The following is a 22657-nucleotide window of genomic DNA, read 5'->3' as shown; positions in this document are numbered from 1 at the left end:
TATATATATATATATATATATATATATGGATAGATAGACAGACACATAGATAGATCGAGAGATAGATAGGTGGATACAGATTGACAGATATGTAGACAGATAGGTAGATAAATATTCAGACATCATCAAGAGCCATTACAAGATCGCGGCTGAACAAAGGCCCCTCTCAACCTTCTCCACTACTTCGCTGACTTAGCCAGTGTCTACCAGGTTTTGCTTGCAAACTTCTCTGTCTTATTTCGTCACCTTCTGTCTGGCCTTTTTCTGCTACTCTCGCTGCCTCTCGGAGTCCATCCAGTCACCATATTGCTCCATCTATTAACCCTTATTCTTGCCCATGACCTGCCCACCTCCATTCTGTTCTTTTGACTTCAGTAATGTCTTTGGCTTTAGTTGGCTTTCTCGCCCAAGGTGATATTTTCCTGTTGCCGGAAGATGTTTCCACCGTTCACCTTTTTATTGCTTTTTGAGAAAGGATTAATTGTTTTTTACTGACTTTGGCACTTTCCAGGCCTCACAGCCGTACATCATAACTGGAATTATACTTTCGTTATGTCATTTTCGTTCCATACTTACTGGCAAGCCGTTTCATGATGTCTCAATGTTCACAGAAAACTTTCCATCCAATTGTAATGCGGCGTTTTCTTTTCGTCTTTCATCAGTTTTAGCATTTGCCCCAAATAATTGTACTCATTAACTTCTGCGTGAGTTTCAGTACTTATTTTAATAACGCTTTCATCTTTAACCGTAGTTTCTGACTTTCTTTGTCTATATCTCTAACATTTCTTGCAATGTATCTGCTGTTTCTGAGATAATGACAATGTAAGTTGCAAATCTTAAGTAGTCTAGGTATTCTCCATCTAAGTTTACTGCTTTGTTCTTCCATTCTAACTTTCTGAAAATGCTTTCCAGGCACGCTGTAAATAATTTTGATGAAACTGCATCTCCCTGATGCACGCCTTTCTCAGTCTTATTTTTATTTTTTTTTTTTTTTTGTATTTTGTTTCCAGCAACTTTTACAATGTTATCATTTACTCCTTCTTCCAACAATGAATTTACAATTCATTTTGTGCTACACTCAGCCGACGTTCTTCTCATACTCGACAAAACCCAACCAAAGTGGCTTACTACATTCTGTAGTTTTCTCATTTACCTAATTCAATGTTTGTAAATAGTCAGTAATAGAATACTCACTTCGGAATCCTGGCTCCTCACGAGGTTATTTATTTTCTTCTCCCAAATTTGTTGTTATTATGTTCGTATGGACTTTAGTGAACAGTTTATAAATAAGTTATAATAAGCTAATATGTCGATAGTTGCTAAGATATTTTGAGTTTCTTTTCTTGTAAAGCAAATAGCTTGCATTTCACCATTCGGGGGAAATTTTCTTCTTTATACACTGAGTAAATATGCGGGCGCGCCGGTTTTGTACCTCTGCTCCTGCATCCGACGTTTAAAAATCTGCTGCTATTCCATCTCCTCGGGCCTTCCCTCTTTCCATACTTTTAAGAGATGTTTACTTCGTCTGGTTATAACTCTGGTATTTCCATTTGTGTCAACTGAAAAGTTATGTATTGGTATTATTGTCTTTGATGCATACAGTTCTTTGTAAAAGTCTTCATCTCATTTTCACCATCTTCTATTTGTATTAAATAACTTTGCCATTTCTGTTGTTTAGTGATATAAATTGTTGCTTTCCTAGTGCAATTTTGCTTTGAACCTTTTTCAGAATTTTTCCGTTTTTGATGGTTTCTTTGATCTGATCTTTTTTTTTCTCTCTCTCTCTCTTTTGCCTCTTGTTTATTAGCTTATTTAATTCTGCAGTTTCTGTTTCATCTTCCTTTGTTTTTAGTTTCATCTCCTTTCTTCTTTTCATGAGTTTGAGGGTCATTTTTGAATACTTGTCAGCTTTGGTTGTATGAGTCTTCTCTACTACCTCCGTTGATTCCCTCATCATAGGGCCTGGAATTTGTTAACTTTTTCTAACTGAAAGGCATCTATGTTATGGCTTTAATTTTATTGGACGTATCTTTTTCTTTATAATCAACTTCTTTCTTCCATTCCTGCAATTGAATTTGAAAGTGCAACCTACCATTCTACGGTCACTTCCTATATTTACTTTATTAATAACTCTGACATTCGTGATCGTGTTTTTCTTATCCACTATGATGAGGTCAGTTTCGTTCTTTGTTTGTCCATTTGGGCTTCTCCAGGTCCATTTTCTTCCTCTTCCTTTATGGAAGAATGTATTAATTATTCTCATGTTAGACAATGCAGCAAAATTTACCACTATTTGACTTCTGTCATTCCTCTCTCCTACTCCAAATTTTCTCATATATGCATCTCCTTTTTCGATTTACTAACGTCGGTCTCGAAGTCTCCCATCAGTACAGTATAACGGGTCTTTTCTTCTTCCATAGTCTGGGATATGTCGTCATACAATATCCTTGATTCTTCATCTGTGCTTTGATGGATGGGTACATATACCTGTATTACCTTCAGGGCCATGTGGAGAGGATGGAGGGTGAGAGACTGACGAAGAGAGAGTATGTGACTGAGGTTGAGGGGGGAGAGGGAGGGGGAGGCCGAAGATGAGATGGAGGGATGGAGTGGAGAGGTATAAGAGAGAGGGGGGTGTGAGTTGGGAGCAGGGCAGTGAAATGGCGGGGGACAGGGCGACGTGGAGGCGATTTGTTTGTGGCCACCCCGTACGGGATTAAGGCGTCTGGCAATAAATATAGATGGACAAACTTTCAGGGTGTACATTTTGCTTAGTTTAATTACCATCCGTGCTATTATGTCTGTCACATCGCTGATTTTGAGAGTATTCTCAGCATGAGTTCTGTTAGAAATCCTACACTAATAAGTCCTTCATTCTGCCTTCCTCTGTTGTAAGATAAAGTTCTTGCTGTCTTGGAGTGGAATTAAATTTTCTTTTCATTGGTTCTCGCTCTGACCTACAATATGCCAGCCAAGGTTTTACAATTCTGTCCTTTAGGCTTCTAGATTTTCATATTATGCGAGGCTTCTTATACTGAATGTGTGGATTTTCATGTATTTTTGTTTGGTTTATTTCCTGGTCTCTGATTTGCAGAGAGAGTGCCTACTCATTTTCGGTGGCATAGTGAGATGTAATTCTTGTAACACCTAATGCAGTATAATGGGTGGAGCCCCATATATCTATAGAGGGTTCCATGGTCCACGCCATCTAAGACGGTACCTCGTATATCTATGAGGCGTTCCCCAGAGCCAGGGATCCGCCTTGTATCAACTGTGTCCTGCCACTGGTGTATATATATATATATATATATATATATATATATATATATATATATATATATATATATATATATATATATATATATATATATATATATATATATATATATATATATATATATATATATATATATATATATATATATATACCTAGGCTGCTTTATATATATATATATATATATATATATATATATATATATATATATATATATATATACCTAGGCTGCTTTATATATATATATATATATATATATATATATATATATATATATATATATATATATATAAAACACTGAACATGTGTATGTCGAATGCATGGCTGTGGATATGTTCTCAGTAATCAGTCTGTAATAATACTTTAAGCAGTCTTATTTCTAGATATGTTTGGCATTAAAGATAAACAGTCTGTTCTAAAGTACCGTGACTGGTAAAAAGAAACATATTAATTAAATAATTTCCATGATGATGATGAAGTATGAGTAGAAGGATATGTGAGTCAGTGAGTGATTCAGTATCAGTGCTGAAATGAGATAGGGTGTGTGGTATCCCTATAATTGTTCAACTTATACGTGGCTGGGGTTATGACTTTCATGAAAACTAGTGCTATAGAGAGAGGGAAAGAAGTAGATGACTACAAGTGGCGGATAGAGTGTTCCAGGTCTGATGTTCACAGAAGAAAATGTGTTGCTTGCTACACTTGTGGAGAGAGTGTTCCAGATCTGATGTTCACAAAAAAGAATGTGTTACTTGCTAAGAGCAGGGTCATTGCAGTTTGGCTCAGAGATTTTTTTTTATTGTCTGTATGCGGTGTAGTTTGAAAGTAAATGTAGGTAAAAGTAGAGTGATGGGTACTGTTGAGAGAAAAGGTATTTCTCAGCGTCATGTGCTAGTGACTGGGTAGAAATCTGAACAGGTTGAAGGATTTAAGTATCTGTACCTCGCTACAGCACAAAACGAAAGATAAAGGTGTAAGAAATATATGGAGAGTAGCTCAATGTACAAAGGCGGCCGATGTTATGGAGGCCTTGATAAGCAACAGAGCACTGAATATGGAGAATGCACGATTATTGCATGAAGCTGTGGCAGTGCCCACATTAACGCATGATTGTGTGGTTTTGGTATGGCGCGAGTATAAGAAAACCAAGAGCGAGAGCAGTGCAACTGGTTTTGTAAAGAAATATGTGTGAGTTACTAGAACTGATAGGGAAAGAAACAAAGTTTCATGGAAGATGTGGAGTAATGAAGACTGTCGATGTGGACGTTCACTGGGTGGTTAAAATGTTATAGGCCTATGTGTGTTACTTAGTTGGAAGGAGGAGTTGTGGTGTGCCTATAAAATGCATAATTATGGTAAACGAGTGTGTTAGGAAACTAGCTATCGAAGTGTAGGAAGCCAGAGAGTGGAAAAAGGGTTTGAATAGGGTGAATGACGTCGATCTGCAGGTGCGCATGACACTGAGTTCCAACTTCTTTTTCTTTTAACCACTTCAGTCTGGTGACATCTTTTTACACCTTGCTCTTGCTCCCTGCAGTCAATTTTTATTAACTTTATGTCAGATTCCTTATACAGAAGGGGTAAATGAAGGCTGTATCAGATCTCTACAGCTAAAAAGTCTGTCCTAAACTAAATATAATAACCCTGTGAAGCAAGAACACAAAGTAATAGCATGTCATCAGGTTGAAACATTTATCTTGGTAGTCGTCGGAAGGACTCTGTCCCACAGACGTATGTGATGCGCAAGAGAAAAGAGAAGGTATTTTTTTTTTATTGCGAAAAGAATTAGAACAAAGATTAGGATGATGTGTCTATGCTTATGTGGATCATTTCAGTGGGCACGCTGCATCATTGTTCTGCTTTTTTTTTTTTCTTGAGTTTCTCTGTACTCTGTATCCTACCTCACTATATCTATACTTTGCATACGTTAACTGATCGTAAACTGGCATTACTTAATCCTGAATGCTAAGCCAAGGCAAGAGATTAACACCAGAATATGTGATGCTAGTCACGAAAAAGTGCTAAAAAAAAAAAAACAGCAAGGTCATAGCATTGTCTTGTTCTGCCATTTGGTTTCAAGAAATAGACACAGACACAAATAAAGAACGAAAATCTCAGCCTAGCTAAAGTGAGTGAACTATAATAGATGGGAATTAGGTTTAGGATAATAATGATGATGATGATGATGATGATGATAATTACTATGATGATGATGATAATTATGATTATGATGATAATGATGAACGGTGGCAGAGAAATATTACTTTATTTGTCCTTGTCGTCGCAACCATGTCGATTTTTTTAAATATATTTCCCCAGTATTGTACAGTTGGGGACAAAAGTTCACCTACAGTTTCACTCCATCAGCTTCACACGCAAGGCATGTCTTTCACTTTCCTCTGACGTATTATATGAAAGGGAATCATCAATGGCTAGAGGAACATGCTAAACCACTCTCAGCTTAATGTCAGCCACGAGAGCAGAGCCCAGTGTACAAGAGGAAAAATGAGTTAGGCGAATTTTGCCCACGACTATAAGTGTAGTAGGGAAGAGTTATGATAAGTGGAGCTGTGACACGTAGGAGGATTCTGGAGCCTCAGGGAACAGGCTGTTGAATATGTTGTCCAGGACAAGACATATCAGGGACAAAAAGGCAATATGAAGTTGAGTGATACTTACCAAATGTAAGCTTGAAAACTGCGCCAACCAGAGACAAGATGGCCGCAATTATGGCATCGTCGGAATAGTGGCTGTCTCCCACAGCCAGGGCCATGAAGGTGATCACCACTACAGCCACCCCTGCCAAAACCTGCATCATGGACTCCGAGTGGCACCTGCACAGGGTACATGATCATCATCATCATCATCATCATCATCTTCATCACCATCATCATCATGATTATTACTATCTTCAACGTTATTACAATTTGCAATAGTAGATGATCAAATAGGGGATATCATTACATATGCCATTAATGTATTCATTGGAACCCATCCAAATTCTCCTTAGTGGCGGTGTTTGAAGTATGCTGCTTGATTATTCATATATATATATATATATATATATATATATATATATATATATATATATATATATATATATATATATATCTATATATACCAGTAAAAAAATTTTCTCGATGTGGTACAAGCGAGGGCATTTATATCCGAAAACACTGAAATATCGCCTTACACCCCGAGGATGCCTAGAGTACATTGATGGCTATCTACCTGCCAAGTTTCATGCCCTCACAACAAACTGTCTCACCTGTGGGCCTCTTTTGAAGATATTTGACATAATGCTCTTGGCGCGTGTCACGTGCTCCACCGGGGTGTGATGAACCCATTAAAAACAAATCTTATAGAATGAGACTATCATATGGTGCAAACCACGCCGTGACAGGCCCTGTGGTTGCTGAGATATAAGCTTCTCAAAAGTGTTACGGTCGGGTCGGGTCGGGCCAGGTCGGGTTGGGCCGCTCGTATGTGAGAAAAGGCCACTATTTGACGAGAGACTCGCGAGGGCGAAGAGTCATAAATAAGTAATAAATAAATAAATGAATCAATAAGAAAATAACTATATATACAACTATAGACAGATAGATAGATAGATATAGATATAGATATGTGCATGTGTGTGTGTGTGTGTGTGTGTGTGTGTGTGTGTGTGTGTGTGTGTGTGTGTGTGTGTGCTTTAAGTAGTGCTGCCTTCCGGTATTTAACAGTTCAACTTATATGCACTGCACTATGTTATCAGTTGTCTAGAAGATATTGTATTCCTTTCAAAGCTAACACTGCACCATAATTATAAACTCTGAAGGAACTGGTGCTGGATGTGACTGTAATATACCTTCAGCAAAATGAAAGTTAGGAGTTCGACATGAGGAAAGAAGAACTGACAACTAAGAATGAGTCTTCCACAGCGGATGATCAATTTCTGTGGACGGAAAACAATATAGGTAACAGGCAAATGTGACGTACACAACAGGTGGAGGCATCACCTGGTTGAGAGCTGAGGACTTGAAGAGAGAAGTGCTGTGGAGGTGAGTACTTGGCTTGAGGGAACCAGACTGTAGATGATCCAGTGACTGACTGAGTTGGCCACTGCTGCTTACATGCCACACCAACCACTTCCCTCCAACCTCACACCACCTTCACTCCCCTCCTCGCCTTCCTCTCTTCACCCGCAACCCCCCATCCCTTCTCTCCATTGTACTGGCATCTACCCTCACCCTCCCTTCCTCCAGTTATGTTTCTCTTCCTTCCTTCCACACAACGTGGCAGCGTCTCTCCCCTCCCCATCTTCCTCCAATTTTGCCACATCTCACGTCCATCTTGTGTTACATATTCTCTCTTTTCCCCATCCTTTTTCAGTTTTGCCTAACCTTCTCCCCACAGCAGCATCTCCCTATCTTCACCTTCCTACACTTCTGCTTAACTTCCTTCCCACAGCAGCATCACCCCCATACCACCTTCCCACAGTTTTGCCTCACCACCTCCCTTCAATCCAACCCCCCACCCTTCCCGTCTATGTTTTTTTTTTTGCCTTACTCCCTTCTCTTCCATCCACTTGCGTCTCTCCATTCCTTCCTTCATACGTTGCGTCCCTCCCGTCCTTCCTTTTCCTCTTCCGCTGCTGAATCCCCCCCCCCACTCTATCGTTCTTTCTCTCTCTCTCTCTCTCATATATATATACATATATATGTATATATATTGTTACATAGCCTATGATTTCATCATCCTTTGTGTAATTCTAACGTACAGTATGCTGCATGTTTGATCACAAGCGTGTTCTACCTCACTCCCCCCCCTCCTCCCTTATAGTAGAGCAAGTCGTTCTTTCTGTTGCTCAGAGCAGGATTGTCAACTCTTTGTCCCCATGGCTTCATTTGCGCGTCCTTCTTACAAGTTGTATCAAGCTCTGCCGGCCCCTATATAATGAGCTCAGTCTCTGCATTATTGCCACTTAGATCTACTCCTTATTTTGCTCACATCTCTGTCCTCCCCTGTACAGTTGTTATTATTGTGAGTGCTCAGGAAGTCTCCAACCATCTAGCAGCTGTGTAATTTGAGTATGACTGTTACTGCATTTTTTCCCTTGTACTGTGTAGCATAAGGTGTTAATTCTTAGGCCTAGTAAGGTTTTTGTGATTCTTGTGTTTTTATGTCAGTCATTTTTGATAATATTTTGTATCTGTAATAATATATATTGCATTCACTGAGTATTGTTTGGTATTCTCATTATATCAGGGCTGACTTAGATAAATTTACTCTTTCTAATTTCGTGTTAATAGAGGCTATTGCAGTTAACCATATATTTAACCTGTTTTTTGCCATTACATTATCCTTATGAGTCCTGAATGTTTTGTTGTTAGTTTGAGCATTAAACTTTAACTTATAATTTTACCTAACTCTTTTGTTTTGAACCTGGAACTTTACGGGACAGTAGTGATTTTTATTATTCTCACTTAAAGTGTACATTATTTTTCTCTGTTCCGTAACATAAATTTGGTGACCTCTTATCAGGATATTCAGGATATTATCATAAGGATATTGCTTGATATTTTGCGACTGTGATTTATTCATGATGTCTACTATTACTACACTTGATGAAGCCAAAGATTTTTTGTCAAATGTGCAAACAGTGTGTGATGTAGAAAACAGAACAAAGAATGAACTTAAGCTTGTTGCTCAACAATTGGGAATTGCAGTTCACTCTCATCATTCTAAAGATCAAATTGTTGGCATGATTAATAAAAGCTTGTTTCATGTAACTCCCCCAAATGAGCAAAAGCAGATTGAAATAGCTAAGTTACAGCTAGCTCCGCAGGAGGCTCGTGTTAAGGAAGCTGAGTTTCAGGCTCGTGCTAAGGAGGCTGAGTCTCAGGCTAAGGAGGGGGAGTCTCAGGCTTGTATTCAGGAGGCTGAATTTCAGGCAAATGCTCGCATTCAGGAGGCACAGGCACAGGCTCAGGCACAAATTGAACTTGCTAGGATTCAGGCAGACCATGAGTATCGCATGAAACAAGGTGGAACTGGATCATCTAGCTCTGATGATTTTGTTGTGGCTGAAAATGTTAAACTTGTCCCTCCTTTTAATGAATCTGATTTAACAAAGTATTTTCAGTTGTTTGAGAGGGTAGCTACAGGTTTTAATTGGCCCAAAGAGTATTGGCCAGTACTCCTTCAAACTGTTCTCACCGGTAAAGCTCAAGTAACTTATGCATCTTTGCCTCAGGATCAATCTGATAATTATGATGTAGTTAAGAGCTTGATTCTTAAGGCCTATGAGCTTGTTCCTGAAGCCTATAGAGTAAAATTTAGGACAACTTATAAGCAAGATAAGCAATCCCATGTTGAGTATGCAAAAATCAAAGAAGATCTGTTAGAGCAGTGGTTAAATTCTAAGAATGTGGATTCTGATTTTGACAAATTTAAGCAGATGATTTTGCTGGAGGACTTCAAAAGGTGTATTAATAAAGATGTAAGCCTATATCTTGATGAGAAAAGAATAGATAATTTGTCTGATGCTGCAGTTTTAGCTGATGAATATGTTCTCACTCACAAGAGATATTCTAAAGAAAAAGGGAAAGCTGAGAGTAAGTACGTTGCCTCTACTCAGAGTACAGGTAACAGGAAAGAGAATAAAGATGATGTTTCTCAGGAAGTAAATACCAGCTTCGCCTCTAGATTTCAGAAAAGTAAATGTACTTATTGTAGTAAGCTTGGTCATACTACGGAGAAATGTTTCAGGAGACAGTGTGATGTGAACAAAAAGGAGTCTTTAAATATTCAGTCAATTGGTCTAGTGTCCACCCTTGAGAGTTCCCAGAATTCTTTAACTGAGTTAACTGACCCTGCTTTGAGGGGTAAATTAAATTCTCATGATGGAGCTCCTCTTTTGAGCAGTAACGTGGGTGACACTCTCAAGAGTTCATGTGCTAATTTCCTGTCTGAAGGTTTTGTCAGTCCTCTGGACAGTAATGACAGGAAATCAGTTAAAATATATCGTGATACAGGTGCTTGCCAATCCCTTATGCTGACCAGTGCTCTAGTCTCTAATGTTAATTCCTCTGATGAAACTGTAATCTTACAAGGTGTAGGGAATAATTACTTCTCTGTCCCTCTGTGCAGAGTGAATTTAGAGTCTGGTTTTGTTAATGGTTCCGTTATGGTTGGGTTGGTTGAGACACTCCCAATGTCAGGTGTAACTTTCTTGGAAATGATATTGGTGGAAGTCAAGTGTGTCCAGCTCCTCAGTTGTCTAGTGAGCCAGTGGCTGCGACCCAGGATTGTGATGTCCCTGATGTGTTCCCTGCATGTGCTGTCACTAGGGCTAAGTCTAAAGTTACTGGTGACTTAGAGGATAATGATGATGATGATGTTATCCTAGCTGACACTTTTCTTGCTAATTTGGACCACTCACCAGATAAGGCAGTACCCCGTAGTGTTGATAATTTGTCTCATCAAGAGTTGGTTGAGTTGCAGGTTGCTGACCCTGAGTTGAAAGGTCTAGCTAACTCTGCTTGCAGAGAGGAAGAGTCAGCTGGTGCTTCTACTTGTTATTATATAAAGTCAGGAGTACTTATGAGGAAGTGGAGACCCCCAACAGCATCAACCTACTGTGAATGGAAGGTTGTACATCAAGTTGTCATCCCTCGTGCTTGTAGGCAGGATATCATTAGAGTGGCTCATGATTCCAGTTTGGCAGGACACCTTGGAGTGAGGAAGACTGTGGCACGCATTTTGAAACACTTCTACTGGCCAGGTATCTTCAGGGATGTTTCCTGGTATTGTAAGTCTTGTCACACCTGTCAAGTTGTGGGGAAGTGTAATCAGACCGAAAAGGTTGCACGTCTAGTTCCCATTCCTCCTTTTGAGGCGCCTTTCACCCGTGTGTTGGTGGATATTGTGGGCCCTCTTCCTAAGACTTCTTCAGGATTTTCTTATGTGTTGACCCTGATTGATATGGCTACTCGTTATCCTGAAGCCATTCCACTTAGAAATATCTCAGCAAAGAACGTGGTTAAGGAAATGCTAGGGTTTTTCACAAAGTTTGCTCTGCCCAAGGAGGTACAGTCAGACCGGGGAAGTAATTTCATGTCAAATGTTTTCAAGCAGTCTCTGAAAGAGTTGGGCATCACCCAGATCACGTCTTCAGCTTACCATCCCCAGACCCAAGGAGCGTTGGAGAGATATCATCAAACACTCAAATCGATGCTCAAGAAATACTGTTTGGAACATCAGAAAGACTGGGATAAAGGTCTTCCATTAGTAGTATTTGCCGCAAGAGAATCTCCAAATGAATCACTGGGCTTCTCACCTTTTGAACTACTGTTTGGCCATGAAGTAAGGGGACCCCTTAAGCTACTCAAGGAATGCTGGCTGTCGGAGGAAGATGACGTCAACCTGCTGGAGTATGTGATGAAGTTCAAAGAACGGCTGTCCACTGCTTTACAGCTGGCAAGAGAGAATTTAGGAGCTGCTCAGGAGAAGATGAAGACTTGGTATGATAAGAAGTCCAGGTTACGCCACTTTCAGCCAGGAGATCAGGTTTTGATTCTGCTACCGGTGCATGGGCAACCTCTTCAAGCCAAGTTTAGTGGTCCTTATTTCGTGGAGAAGAAACTCAGTGATGTCAACTATGTCATCGCCACACCAGATCGTAGAAAGAACAAGCAACTTTGTCACATCAACATGCTAAAGTTATATCACAGGCGGGACGAAAATAACCCAGTCTGCACTGTAGCTGTTCCACCCGAGTCTGCAAGTGAAGTTCTCCCATGCAGCATGAGCCTGAGTGATAGTTTGGGGAAGAATCCTGATATCATGAATGATCTCCAGACTAAGCTTTCTCATCTACCTCCCGAGGAAAGGCAGGAGTTTTCGGCATTACTGCAGGAGTACCCGCAAGTGTTCCGTGCTACTCCAGGAAGAACCACTGTGTTGATGCATGATGTCGATGTTGGAGACGCAAAGCCAATTAAATTGCCTCCTTACCGTGTGAACCCAGTGAAAGTTCCTCTCATCGAGAAGGAGCTTGGCTACCTGTTGGACCACAAGATGATTGAGCCATGTCAGAGCGAGTGGAGTTCTCTTGTCACTCTAGTCCCTAAGCCAGGTGGGTCACAGCGGCTTTGCATCGACTACAGACGTGTTAATCAGATAACCAAAACAGACACTTACCCTCTCCTTCGTGTGGAAGATTGCATAGACAAGATCGGAAAGGCTAGGTACATAAGTAAGTTTGATTTGTTAAAGGGATACTGGCAAGTACCTATGATTGAACGTGCTAGGGAGATCTCATGTTTTGTAACACTAGGAAAGACTTTTGCATGTTCTGTAATGCCATATGGTATGAAGAATGCACCAGCCACATTTCAGAAGCTCATGAATGTTGTAACAGAGGGTTTGGCAGGGTGTGTTGTTTATATTGATGATGTATTAATCTTCAGTGACAACTGGAAAGATCACCTATGCCATGTCAGTAAATTTCTTGAGCGTTTGGTTCAGGCTAATCTTGTAGCTAATTTATCAAAGTGTGAGTTTGGTCAAGCTAAAGTTCAGTACCTTGGGTATGTAATTAGTGATGGACATGTTGCACCACCAGCAGCTAAGGTTCAGGTTATAAGTGATCTTCCCAGACCTAAAAGTAGGAAAGAGCTACAAAGATTTTTGGGAATGGTAGGTTATTACCGGAGATTTGTTCTTAACTTTTCAATTCTTGTATCACCACTTACAGACCTACTGAAAAAGGGAGTTAAATTTGTCTGTACCGATAACTGTGAATCCTCTTTCAGCAAACTTAAAGCTATCCTATTAAGTCAGCCAGTGCTCGCTACTCCAAATTTTGCTAAGCCTTTTAAGATGGCTGTTGACGCAAGTGATACAGGAGCTGGGGCTGCTTTGCTGCAAGAGGATGATCAGGGTATTGAACACCCTGTATCTTATTACAGTAAGATGTTCACTCCACCTCAAAAGAACTACTCAACTATTGAGAAAGAGCTTTTGGCCTTGATTTTGGGTTTACAGCATTTTTCATTTTATTTGTGTTCTGGTTTTGACCCCATAACATTTATACCGATCATAACCCAGTGAAATTCCTTAGTAAGTTTAAAGATAAAAATCAGAGATTGACAAGATGGAGTCTACTTCTTCAGGAGTATTCATTAGACACACAACATGTCAAGGGGAAAGAAAATGTTATTGCAGATTGCTTATCTAGACTTTAGAAAGATTGTTTTAGAGTAATAAGAAATTTCCTTTGTAAATTTCTTTTTCTTTGTGGGGAGGTGTTACATAGCCTATGATTTCATCATCCTTTGAGTAATTCTAACGTACAGTATGCTGCATGTTTGATCACGAGCGTGTTCTACCTCACTCCCCCCCCCTCCTCCCTTATAGTAGAGTAAGTCGTTCTTTCTGTTGTTCAGAGCAGGATTGTCAACTCTTTGTCCCCATGGCTTCATTTGCGCGTCCTTCATACAAGTTGTATCAAGCTCTGCCTGCCCCTATATAAAGAGCTCAGTCTCTGCATTATTGCCACTTAGATCTACTCCTCATTTTGCTCACATCTCTGTCCTCCCCTGTACAGTTGTTATTATTGTGAGTGCTCAGGAAGTCTCCAACCATCTAGCAGCTGTGTAATTTGAGTATGACTGTTACTGCATTTTTTTCCTTGTACTGTGTAGCATAAGGTGTTAATTCTTAGGCCTAGTAAGGTTTTTGTGATTCATGTTTTTATGTCATTCATTTTAGATAATATTTTGTATCTGTAATAATATATATTGCATTCACTGAGTATTATCTGGTATTCTCATTTTATCAGGGCTGACTTAGATAAATTTACTCTTTCTAATTTCGTGTTAATAGAGGCTATTGCAGTTAACCATATATTTAACCTGTTTTTTGCCATTACATTATCCTTATGAGTCCTGAATGTTTTGTTGTTAGTTTGAGCATTAAACTTTAACTTATAATTTTACCTAACTCTTTTGTTTTGAACCTGGAACTTTACGGGACAGTAGTGATTTTTATTAGTCTCACTTAAAGTGTACATTATCTGTTCCGTAACAATATATAAATAAATATATATATATATATATATATATATATATATATATATATATATATATATATATATATATATATATATATACTGTATAAATATGTGTGTGTGTGTGTGTGTGTGTGTGTGTGTGTGTGTGTGTGTGTGTGTGTGGCAGGTGGGGGCTCCCATCATCCACCAACTCAGTGTAGTGATACTTTGTTTTTACGTTATCTCTACACTGAGTGGCAAGTCAAATGATTTCCCGTAAACCAGGAAAACATTTACAACACTGGATGGTAACCTTATACAACCAACATGTGTTCCTTACTTGACACAAGTGGGTTGGTGGAGGGTTAGTGCCCCTCCCCGGAAAACAAATAACTAAAGATACGAACAAGAAGCCTCGGACCAGGACTGACCAAAAGTTGACGACAAAGGATTGAATAAAGGACACGATTCGGATGGCGACTTGGAATGAATGGGATGCAAATGATGAGGTGAAGGAAAGAGAGATTGTTCATGTGCTTGAGGGTGTGAAAGTGGATGTATGTGAGTTAACTGAAACTAAATGAAAGTGAGAATGTGAGGGAATGGGAGTATGGAAGGGGTATATGCGCAGGAGTAGGTGAGAATGAGAGGGCAAAAGAAGGAGTTTGTATTGTTGTGAGTAACAGATGGAAGGAGAATATAAAAGAGTATGGATCAGTTGGCTCGAGGACTTTGTGGGTAAGACTGAAAGTTGGACTACAAATGTGGGCAATTGTGTGAGTGTATGCACCAATGTGAGATCGTGCAAGCAGGTTGAGAGAAGGGTTCTGGACAAATGTGGAAGCATTCATGGAAAAGTTTGAAAGGAATGTGAGAGTGTTTTTGATAGGAGATATGAATGGAAAGTTAGGGAATGGGAAGTTGGATGGAGTTTGGTAAGTGGGGTGTGCCTGCAGAGATGGATGAGAATGGCAGTGCTTTAGTGGACACTTGTGCCAGGAGAGGGTTGGTGATAGCTTCCCTCTTCAGGCAGAAAATGATCCACAGGTATACATGGTAAGTGATGAGAAGGGAGGGTTGTGAACTGAATGAACGGAAGGCAATGACTGATTACGTGTGTACGGATGAAAGGATAAGAAGGTGTATAATGGATGCAAGAATATATAGAGGTTGGGGGAGTGGACTTTCGGACCACCACTTGGTGGTGGTCAGAACTAAATTCCAAATAAAATGGAAAAATAGAAGAACGGAAGGACAGGAGGAAGTGGTACATACAAGGGGAGTGGAAAAGTGTCAAAAGGATGAAAAACAGGCAGATTATTAGAGGGAAATGGAAGAGCGATTGGGTAAATGTGAAATGGAGCAGATGGGGGACTGGAAGGTGTGTGCAAGATATTCACAGAAGAAATCTGTGCAGCATCTGAGGTGGTGTGTGGGGTGAAGAGAAGACGAAAGAGGGTGCAGGGAACAGCATGGTGGACTGAAGAGGTGAGAGAGGCTGTGGCACAAAAGAAGAAAGGATATAGTGAGTGGATGAGAAACAGAGGCATGGAAGAAGTTGAGAGATGGAAGAGAGAGTTATATGTAGAAAGGAAGAGAGAGGTGAAAAGATCAAGAGAGAGTAAGAAGGGAGTGGATGAGGATTTTGGAAGGAACTTGAGTGTAAAGTGGAGGGAATGTAAGAAAATGTTCTGGAAAGAGGTAAAGAAAGCTAGACAGGGTGCCAAAGAAGTTAGCTGGGGAGTGAAACATAAACATGGTAGATTACTAGTTGAGAAGGAAGAAAAAGTGAGCAGATGGAGAGAACACTTTAACCCGTCGCATCCCGACAACGTATAGGTATGTCACCACGTTTTGTCATGCTCAGTCCCGATGACGTACCCATACGTTTTGCAATTGCAAGGTCCGTCATTTGCACATTTTTCAACTTTCACGGGTGATTTTTGGTAGGCATATGTGGGAGACGTTCCTCTTCCCAATGCCAGGCAGGGATAATGCCTGGCCCCACCTGACCCCCCCTCCCCCCACATGCCATTTTCTTGGCAACTCACCTGTTAGCAGTGACCTGGCCAGTAAAGACATGTTGCACCACGGTCTCTCCAGTGACGAAATTCAAGGCGAAAGTGACTCCTGAGGTGGAGGACAAAGGAAGAAACAAGCCAGAGGAGGAAAGAAGCAGAAGTGATGAGGCGGTAATGTCGTAAAAGAAGGTGCCATATGTTGATGTTTTTGGTGAGTGAACAATGCTTATATCGCCTGTATTATTGTCTGAAAACCAATATACTCATGTACTACATATAAATTCGTACCAAATAAATAAATATTTACATATAATGAGTGGTTTGAAATTGTTACCCCTCCCAAGACGTCATTTTCTCTGGAGCCTGGCATGAGGGAACACTGTACCAAGGTGGGGGTACTGTACCTGTAATTTGGTATTTCTAAACTCAGCTGAGCACTTTCTCTCTGATTTTTTTTTTATTTCTTATAAAAAGCGGAGGTTTTAGCCAAAAAACACTTTTCTAAAATCTGCCAGGATTGAGGAGGGGGGGCAGTGGTGGAAAATCAGCCGGGACGTGGCGGGTAATTGAATTGTTGAACATAGAGAATGAAGGTAATGCTGGGGAATGGCTGGGAGAAGGAGGGATGTGAGAAGAGAGGAAGAAATCAGTAGGATGGAAGTTGTGGAAGCAGTGAAGAAAGTTAAAATGGGGCAAGCCCCAGGAATTGATGGAGTGTGTGGTGAAATGCTGAAGCATGGGGGATAGATAGTAGTAGAATGGATGTGGAAGATGTGCAGATTGACTTGGGAGGAAGGTAGAGTCCCAGAGGATTGGAAGTCAGGTATAATCATTCCCCTGTACAAAGGAAGAGGGAAAAAAGAAGTGTGTGGTAACCATAGGGGAATTTGTCTTCATAGTGTAATAGGAAAAAAATCTGGTAGGATACTTACTGACAGAGTTTGGGAAATAACAGAGGAATTAGTTGGAGAAGAACAGGGAGGTTTCAGAAAGGGAAGAGGTTGTGTAGATCGGATATTCATTCTTAGATCTTCAGTGGAAAAGTTTCTAGAGAAGGGAAAGAAGTTGTATGTGGCCTTCATGAATTTGGAGAAAGCATGTGACAAGGTGGATAGACAAGGATTATGGAAAGTATTTAGAGTATATGAGGTAGATATGAAATTGCTGAAGGCAGTGAAGAGTATGTATGAGTGTGCTAAGGCTGCAGTGCGTGTGGCTAGTGAACTGAGTGAATTTTTCTATTTGAAGGTTGGATTGAAACAAGGATGTGTCATGTCTCCATGGTTGTTCAATCTGTATACAGATGGGATTATAAAAGAGAAGCAAGGTAGGGCAGTGGATGTTGGAGCAGCCATAGTGGGAGAGGGCAGTGTTTGGAAACTACCTATATTGTTGTTTGCAGATGATACTGTGTTGTTAAGTGAAGACGAAGAGGAGCTGCAAGGCTTGATGAATGAGTTTGGGAGAGTGTGTAAGAAACGGAATCTAAAGGTAAATGCAAGGAAGAGTAAAGTTACGGTGTTCGAGTGAAATGAAGTCAGTAAATGTACAGTGAGGTTGGATGAGGAGGAAATGGAAAATGTGAGTGCGTTCAAGTACTTGTGTAGTGTGATGAGTAAGGATGGAAGTTTAGAGGGGGAAATGCTTGAAGGGGTGCAACAAGGAAAAAAGGTTGCTGGTTCCTTGAAGGCAGTGGTAAGAAACAGGGAAGTGAGCATGGAAGTGAAAAAGTTACAACATGACAGTATTGTGATACCAACTCTAACGTATGGAAGTGAAGCTTGGACGTTGTTGGAGGGACACAAGAGTGAGAGCAGTGGAAATGAATTATTTAAGAGGAGCCTGTGGAGTTCCATGGAGAGACGCAAGGGAGAGTTGTGGTGTGGATGTGGATGTGATAGGAAACGTTGGGAGAAACACACTAAGGTGGTTTGAACATTTGGAGAGGATGGAGAGTGAGACTGATGAGGAGAGTGTATGCGAGTGAGGTGGAGGGGGAGACAGGGAGGGGGAGGCCAAAGATGAGATGGAGGGATGGAGTGGAGAGGTATGTGAGGGAATGGGGTGTGAGCTGGAAGCAGGGCAGTGAAATGGCGGGGGACAGGGCGACAGGGAGGCGATTTGTTTGTGGCCACCCCTTATGGGATTAAGGCTTCTGGCAATAGATAGATAGATAGATATGTATATTACATACATCTTCTCTCTTTCCCTCCCCTCCCCTCCTACTCTGCCTCATACCCTCCTCTCTCTCTCTTCCCTCGTGTCCTTTCAACATAGTAGTAGTAGTAGTTGTTCCCTAGGCAGTTTGGCCGAACAGCCCCGAGTCCCTTAGGAAGGCCATGGCTGAGACCGGGCTTTCCCACAGAGCTCTCAAAGAGTGTATGTTGTGTTGTTGGCCTAGGTGATTGTGTGCAATGCAGTCTTCCATAATCTGCTTAATTATGGGGTGCTGTGTTGCATCCTGGACAGGCATCAGCGATGGAGTCATCCAGCCTCTTCTGGTAGCTTAAGAGGACTGGGTGGTTCCCACATCTCAGCCTGGCCAGGTGGACCCTGTCCTCACTAGGAAGATAGGATTCAGAAGGGTGGATGTCAGGAGGCCGTACAATCAGCTGTGTGTTGTCTTTAAGTGCCTGAATGGAGCGGCGAGTGATCTGAGTGTGGATATGCTTCTGGAAGCTGGTCTGAGGTGGGCGAGGGGGGAGAGATGACAGTATTTGTGTATGGTATCGTGTGCTGGGTGTTGTTTTGATGTTCCTTGGTGTGGGTGGATGTGCTGCCATGTACTGTGGTGGATGCTGTGGGTTTGTGGAGGCTGCAGCAAGAAACTGGGTGCCTCTCATGTCTAGGTGATCCTGGACTTTGAGGACTTTGGTTTCTTGATGTAGGTGGTCTGTGGGTGTAGTAGCTGTGCAGCCTGTGATTATTTTTAGGGCCTTGTTCTGTATGGTCTGTAGAGTGTTGTAGTGTGTTTTGGTGAGGTTAGAAGCATAGGCAGGGCTTGCATAATTTATCACTGAATGTATGTATTGTTTGTATACTGTGGTGGTAGTTTCTTTGTCGTGTCCGAATGTTGTATGAGCAAGTGACCTCAAAGCAGTGAGTCTTGGCGTTATTTTATTTTTAATGTTTGTGGTGTGTTGCTTAAATGACATTGATGTATTGTATATTACACAAAGGATTTTGTGTGTGTGTGTGTGTGTGTGTGTGTGTGTGTGTGGTAGGGGAGTGTTGTTTATGGTGAGGTGTGGGACGTGACTGTTCTGCTGTCCAGTTTGTGAGAAGAGTCACTGTAGATTTGGCTGGGGCTATTTTGAGTCTGTTTGTGGTGAACCATTCGTGTAGTGCGTTGAGGTAAGGTTGAATGATGTGTGCAGCTGTGTTTGCGTTTTGGTGCGTACAAGTAAGTGTTATATAATCTGCACAGGAAGCTATGTGTATCTGTGGTGTGTGGGGTGTGGGTACGTCGTGCATGTATAGGTTAAAGAGTGTAGGGGACAAAACAGATCCTTGGGGGACGCCGTTTGTGAAGTTTCTGATGTTAGAACACTGATCGGCAAATGTTACGTGTGCACGTCTGCCTGCTAAGCAGTTTGCCAGCCATCTTTTTGTGTTATTGTGCATGTTTGTGTTGAGTATTTTGTTTGTGAGGTTGTGGCGGGGGATGGCATCAAAAGCTTTGCTAATGTCTAGTGTGACTAGGAGTGTTCTGTGTGGTGGCCTAGCTGAATTCATGCCATCGAAAACTCTCTGTGTAAGGTCTGTAAAAAGGGTGTTTGTGGAGTGTAGTGGCCTAAAGCCATGTTGTGACTGGGCTAGGGGAATGTGAGATGTGACTAGTTGTAGTACCAGTCTTTCAGTGACTTTAGAGAGGGTGCAGAGGAGTGTGATGGGGTGATGTGAGGAGGATAAAGTGGGGTCTTTGTTGGGTTTAGGATAGTGATGATATTGCCATGCTTCCAGATGTTGGGTATTACGTTGTGTGAGTAGCTGTAGTTTGATATGTTGGTGAGTGCTTGTATGCCTTGTGGTCCTAGATGTTTAAGGTGAATGTTGCTTATGTTGTCTGGTCCACAGGCAGATGAGTGCTTCAGGTTGTTAATGATGTGCTTCGTCTGGTTGTAAGTGAAAGGTGCGTAGTCTGGGTCTGTGGGGAACTGTCTCTTACGTCGGATGATACGTCGGTCTTCGGGATGGGGGTTTAGATGGCTGACTTGTGAAAAGTGATTGATGAGAGTGTTTGCTTGTTGTTTGTTTGAGGGTATGGTGTCTGTTGTTGTGATGGCAGCGTGTGATTGTGTGGTGTTGCTGTTGGAAAGTGTGATGCTGTTTAGTGTTTTGAAGAGTTTGCTGATGTTTGTATTGCGGTCAAGTGTTTGGAGGTAATTTTTCCAGTTTAGTGTTTGCTGTTCTGATATTTTATTGTTTATCTGAGTGTTGAGTTCTTGTATTTGTTGTATGGTGTCTTGTGTATGGGGTGTTGGAGAGTGTCGCAGTGTGTCCCTTTGTCTGATGAGGCCTTGAATTTCTGGTGTGAAGTTGGGGTTGTGTCTCTTTCTGTTGCCTCTAGGGATGTGTCTTTTGTCTGCGTTTTGTATGATTGTATTGAAAGTGTGCACAGCAGTGTTGATGTTTGTGATGGGTGTACTGTTTAGTGTTTCGAAATGTTGTTCTGTTTCAGTTACAAAGGCCTCACAGTTGGCTCTCTCATAATTAGTGTATGTGTGTTTGTGGCCAGCTGTGGTGATTCTGGTTTTGGTAGTGATGATGATTAGTCATTACTAGTGTTGTAGGTCTTGAGACCTGTCTTGGTCTTGATCTTGGTCTCGAAGCTTCTGGTCTCGGAGTTTTGGCTTGAGACCAGGTCGAGACCAGCATTACAAAGTGCATCACGGCGTGGGGAAGGTCGGAATTTATGATCATACATGGGGAAAAATCATGGCTGATTCGATTCTCTGTGCACCATACAGCGTTGTGCTGTTTATAGATACTGCCTCGCTAGCACTACGGTGATGATGCATGAACTGAGCCCTGTGAGCGCCGATAGAGTGCGTGCGAGTTGAGAAAGCATGCATGACGTGGCCATTCTCACGGTGATAATCTCCGTTTGCACATACGCATGTTTGCAGCACTGTTCACCTCTGTGTACTTCATATACGTGTATGGTGTATGCAGTCCCCGCATCCTTCGTACACGTACACCACAGGTTTAGCTAGTTCGCTCGGAAAATGTAACCACAAAAATTTCCATTTTCCTAAGTTTGTTACTTCATGCCAATGAAGCAATGGAACCAGAAATATTTTACCTACATGTCCAGTTGTTCACATATATTATATTTTGTAAATATATTTCCTCCCTTACAGGGGCATAGCCAGGATTTTGGAGTGATGGGGGCCTAGTTAGACATCAGTGGCTTCCAACCTTTTCTAGTTATGACCCTTCAGAGCTTCCAAATGGCTATCACGGAAGCCTGCAGTGACTTCTGTGGCCTTTTTAGAAGAAATCAGAATATTTTCTAGTGTTTCACAGCTACCCTCGTATTTCATACAACGTATTCACCTATGAGGGGGGGGTCGATGGCCATATGGCCCGGTGGCGTTTCCAGCCCCACTAAAGTGGGGAGGCCACCTGGGGGCGGATAAATCATTTGTAGTAGCAAGAAGGGCAGTGAGCAGACTCGAATGAAGGCCCCTTTCAAGGGGGAAAGTTAGTGACCACTGTTCTCTTAAGTAAATAGTGGAAACGACCGTAAGAAGTATTCGGAGCACTTATGAATGTAAAATGTATATTTTATATTTATGAAAATGTTTTGCTTCCCACCTTTGTATCCCGAAACCCCTTTGGGTTCTTGTGTAATTATCCCCCTCGACAGTTCACGAGAAACGAAAGATGAATATGCTGTGTATGGAACGTTCGGGCACGGGTTAAGCTCGAAGAGAAGTGCGAAAATTAGTCTTCCGAAAACCAACTTTCGCATGAGGAAGATACAGATCCACGAGTACTATGGCACTGACTAAGTATGCAGCACCATACACTGTAACTTCAAAACCGTACTTTCAAAAGTTTAAAAACTTAAAAAACTTTCAAAAGACGCAACATCAGTGTGCAGGGCCGTAGAGAGCTATGATCGCTCCCTGGGGTGCCTGGAAAACGTTTGACACGGGCCAGAAAAAGAAGCAAAATTGTCACAGTCCTGGTGTGGGCCCTGGTCCCTCCATACTCTTGAGTTTTGGCCCTGAGAATAATCCCCATTGCCCTCTTCTCTCTTTCATTCTTCTTAGGAATTGTCTTCCCAGAAACTCCTCGGCCTCATTCAACCCATGT

General features: G+C 41.4%; 1 protein-coding gene across 1 annotated transcript in view; it reads right to left on the bottom strand.

Annotated features, from left to right (window-relative positions):
• Positions 1-7351, bottom strand: part of LOC145391904 (uncharacterized) — a 59142-nt gene extending 51791 nt beyond the window's left edge. Inside the window, exons 1-2 of the mRNA XM_080266399.1 lie at positions 7276-7351; positions 5954-6108 (exon numbers count right to left, since the gene is read on the bottom strand). Of these exons, the coding sequence (XP_080122525.1) occupies positions 5954-6092 (139 nt within the window). The 5' untranslated portion in view covers positions 6093-6108; positions 7276-7351. The remainder of the gene's footprint in view (positions 1-5953; positions 6109-7275) is intronic.
• Positions 7352-22657: the final 15306 nt, after the last annotated feature.

Source organism: Coenobita brevimanus, chromosome 20 (genome assembly GCF_032717465.1).
Source record: "Coenobita brevimanus isolate Jiangsu-jjx chromosome 20, ASM3271746v2, whole genome shotgun sequence".
In the NCBI taxonomy this organism is placed as follows: Eukaryota; Metazoa; Arthropoda; class Malacostraca; order Decapoda; family Coenobitidae; genus Coenobita; species Coenobita brevimanus.
Note: the sequence above shows the minus strand (reverse complement) of the source record. Positions and strands in the feature narration are given on the sequence as shown.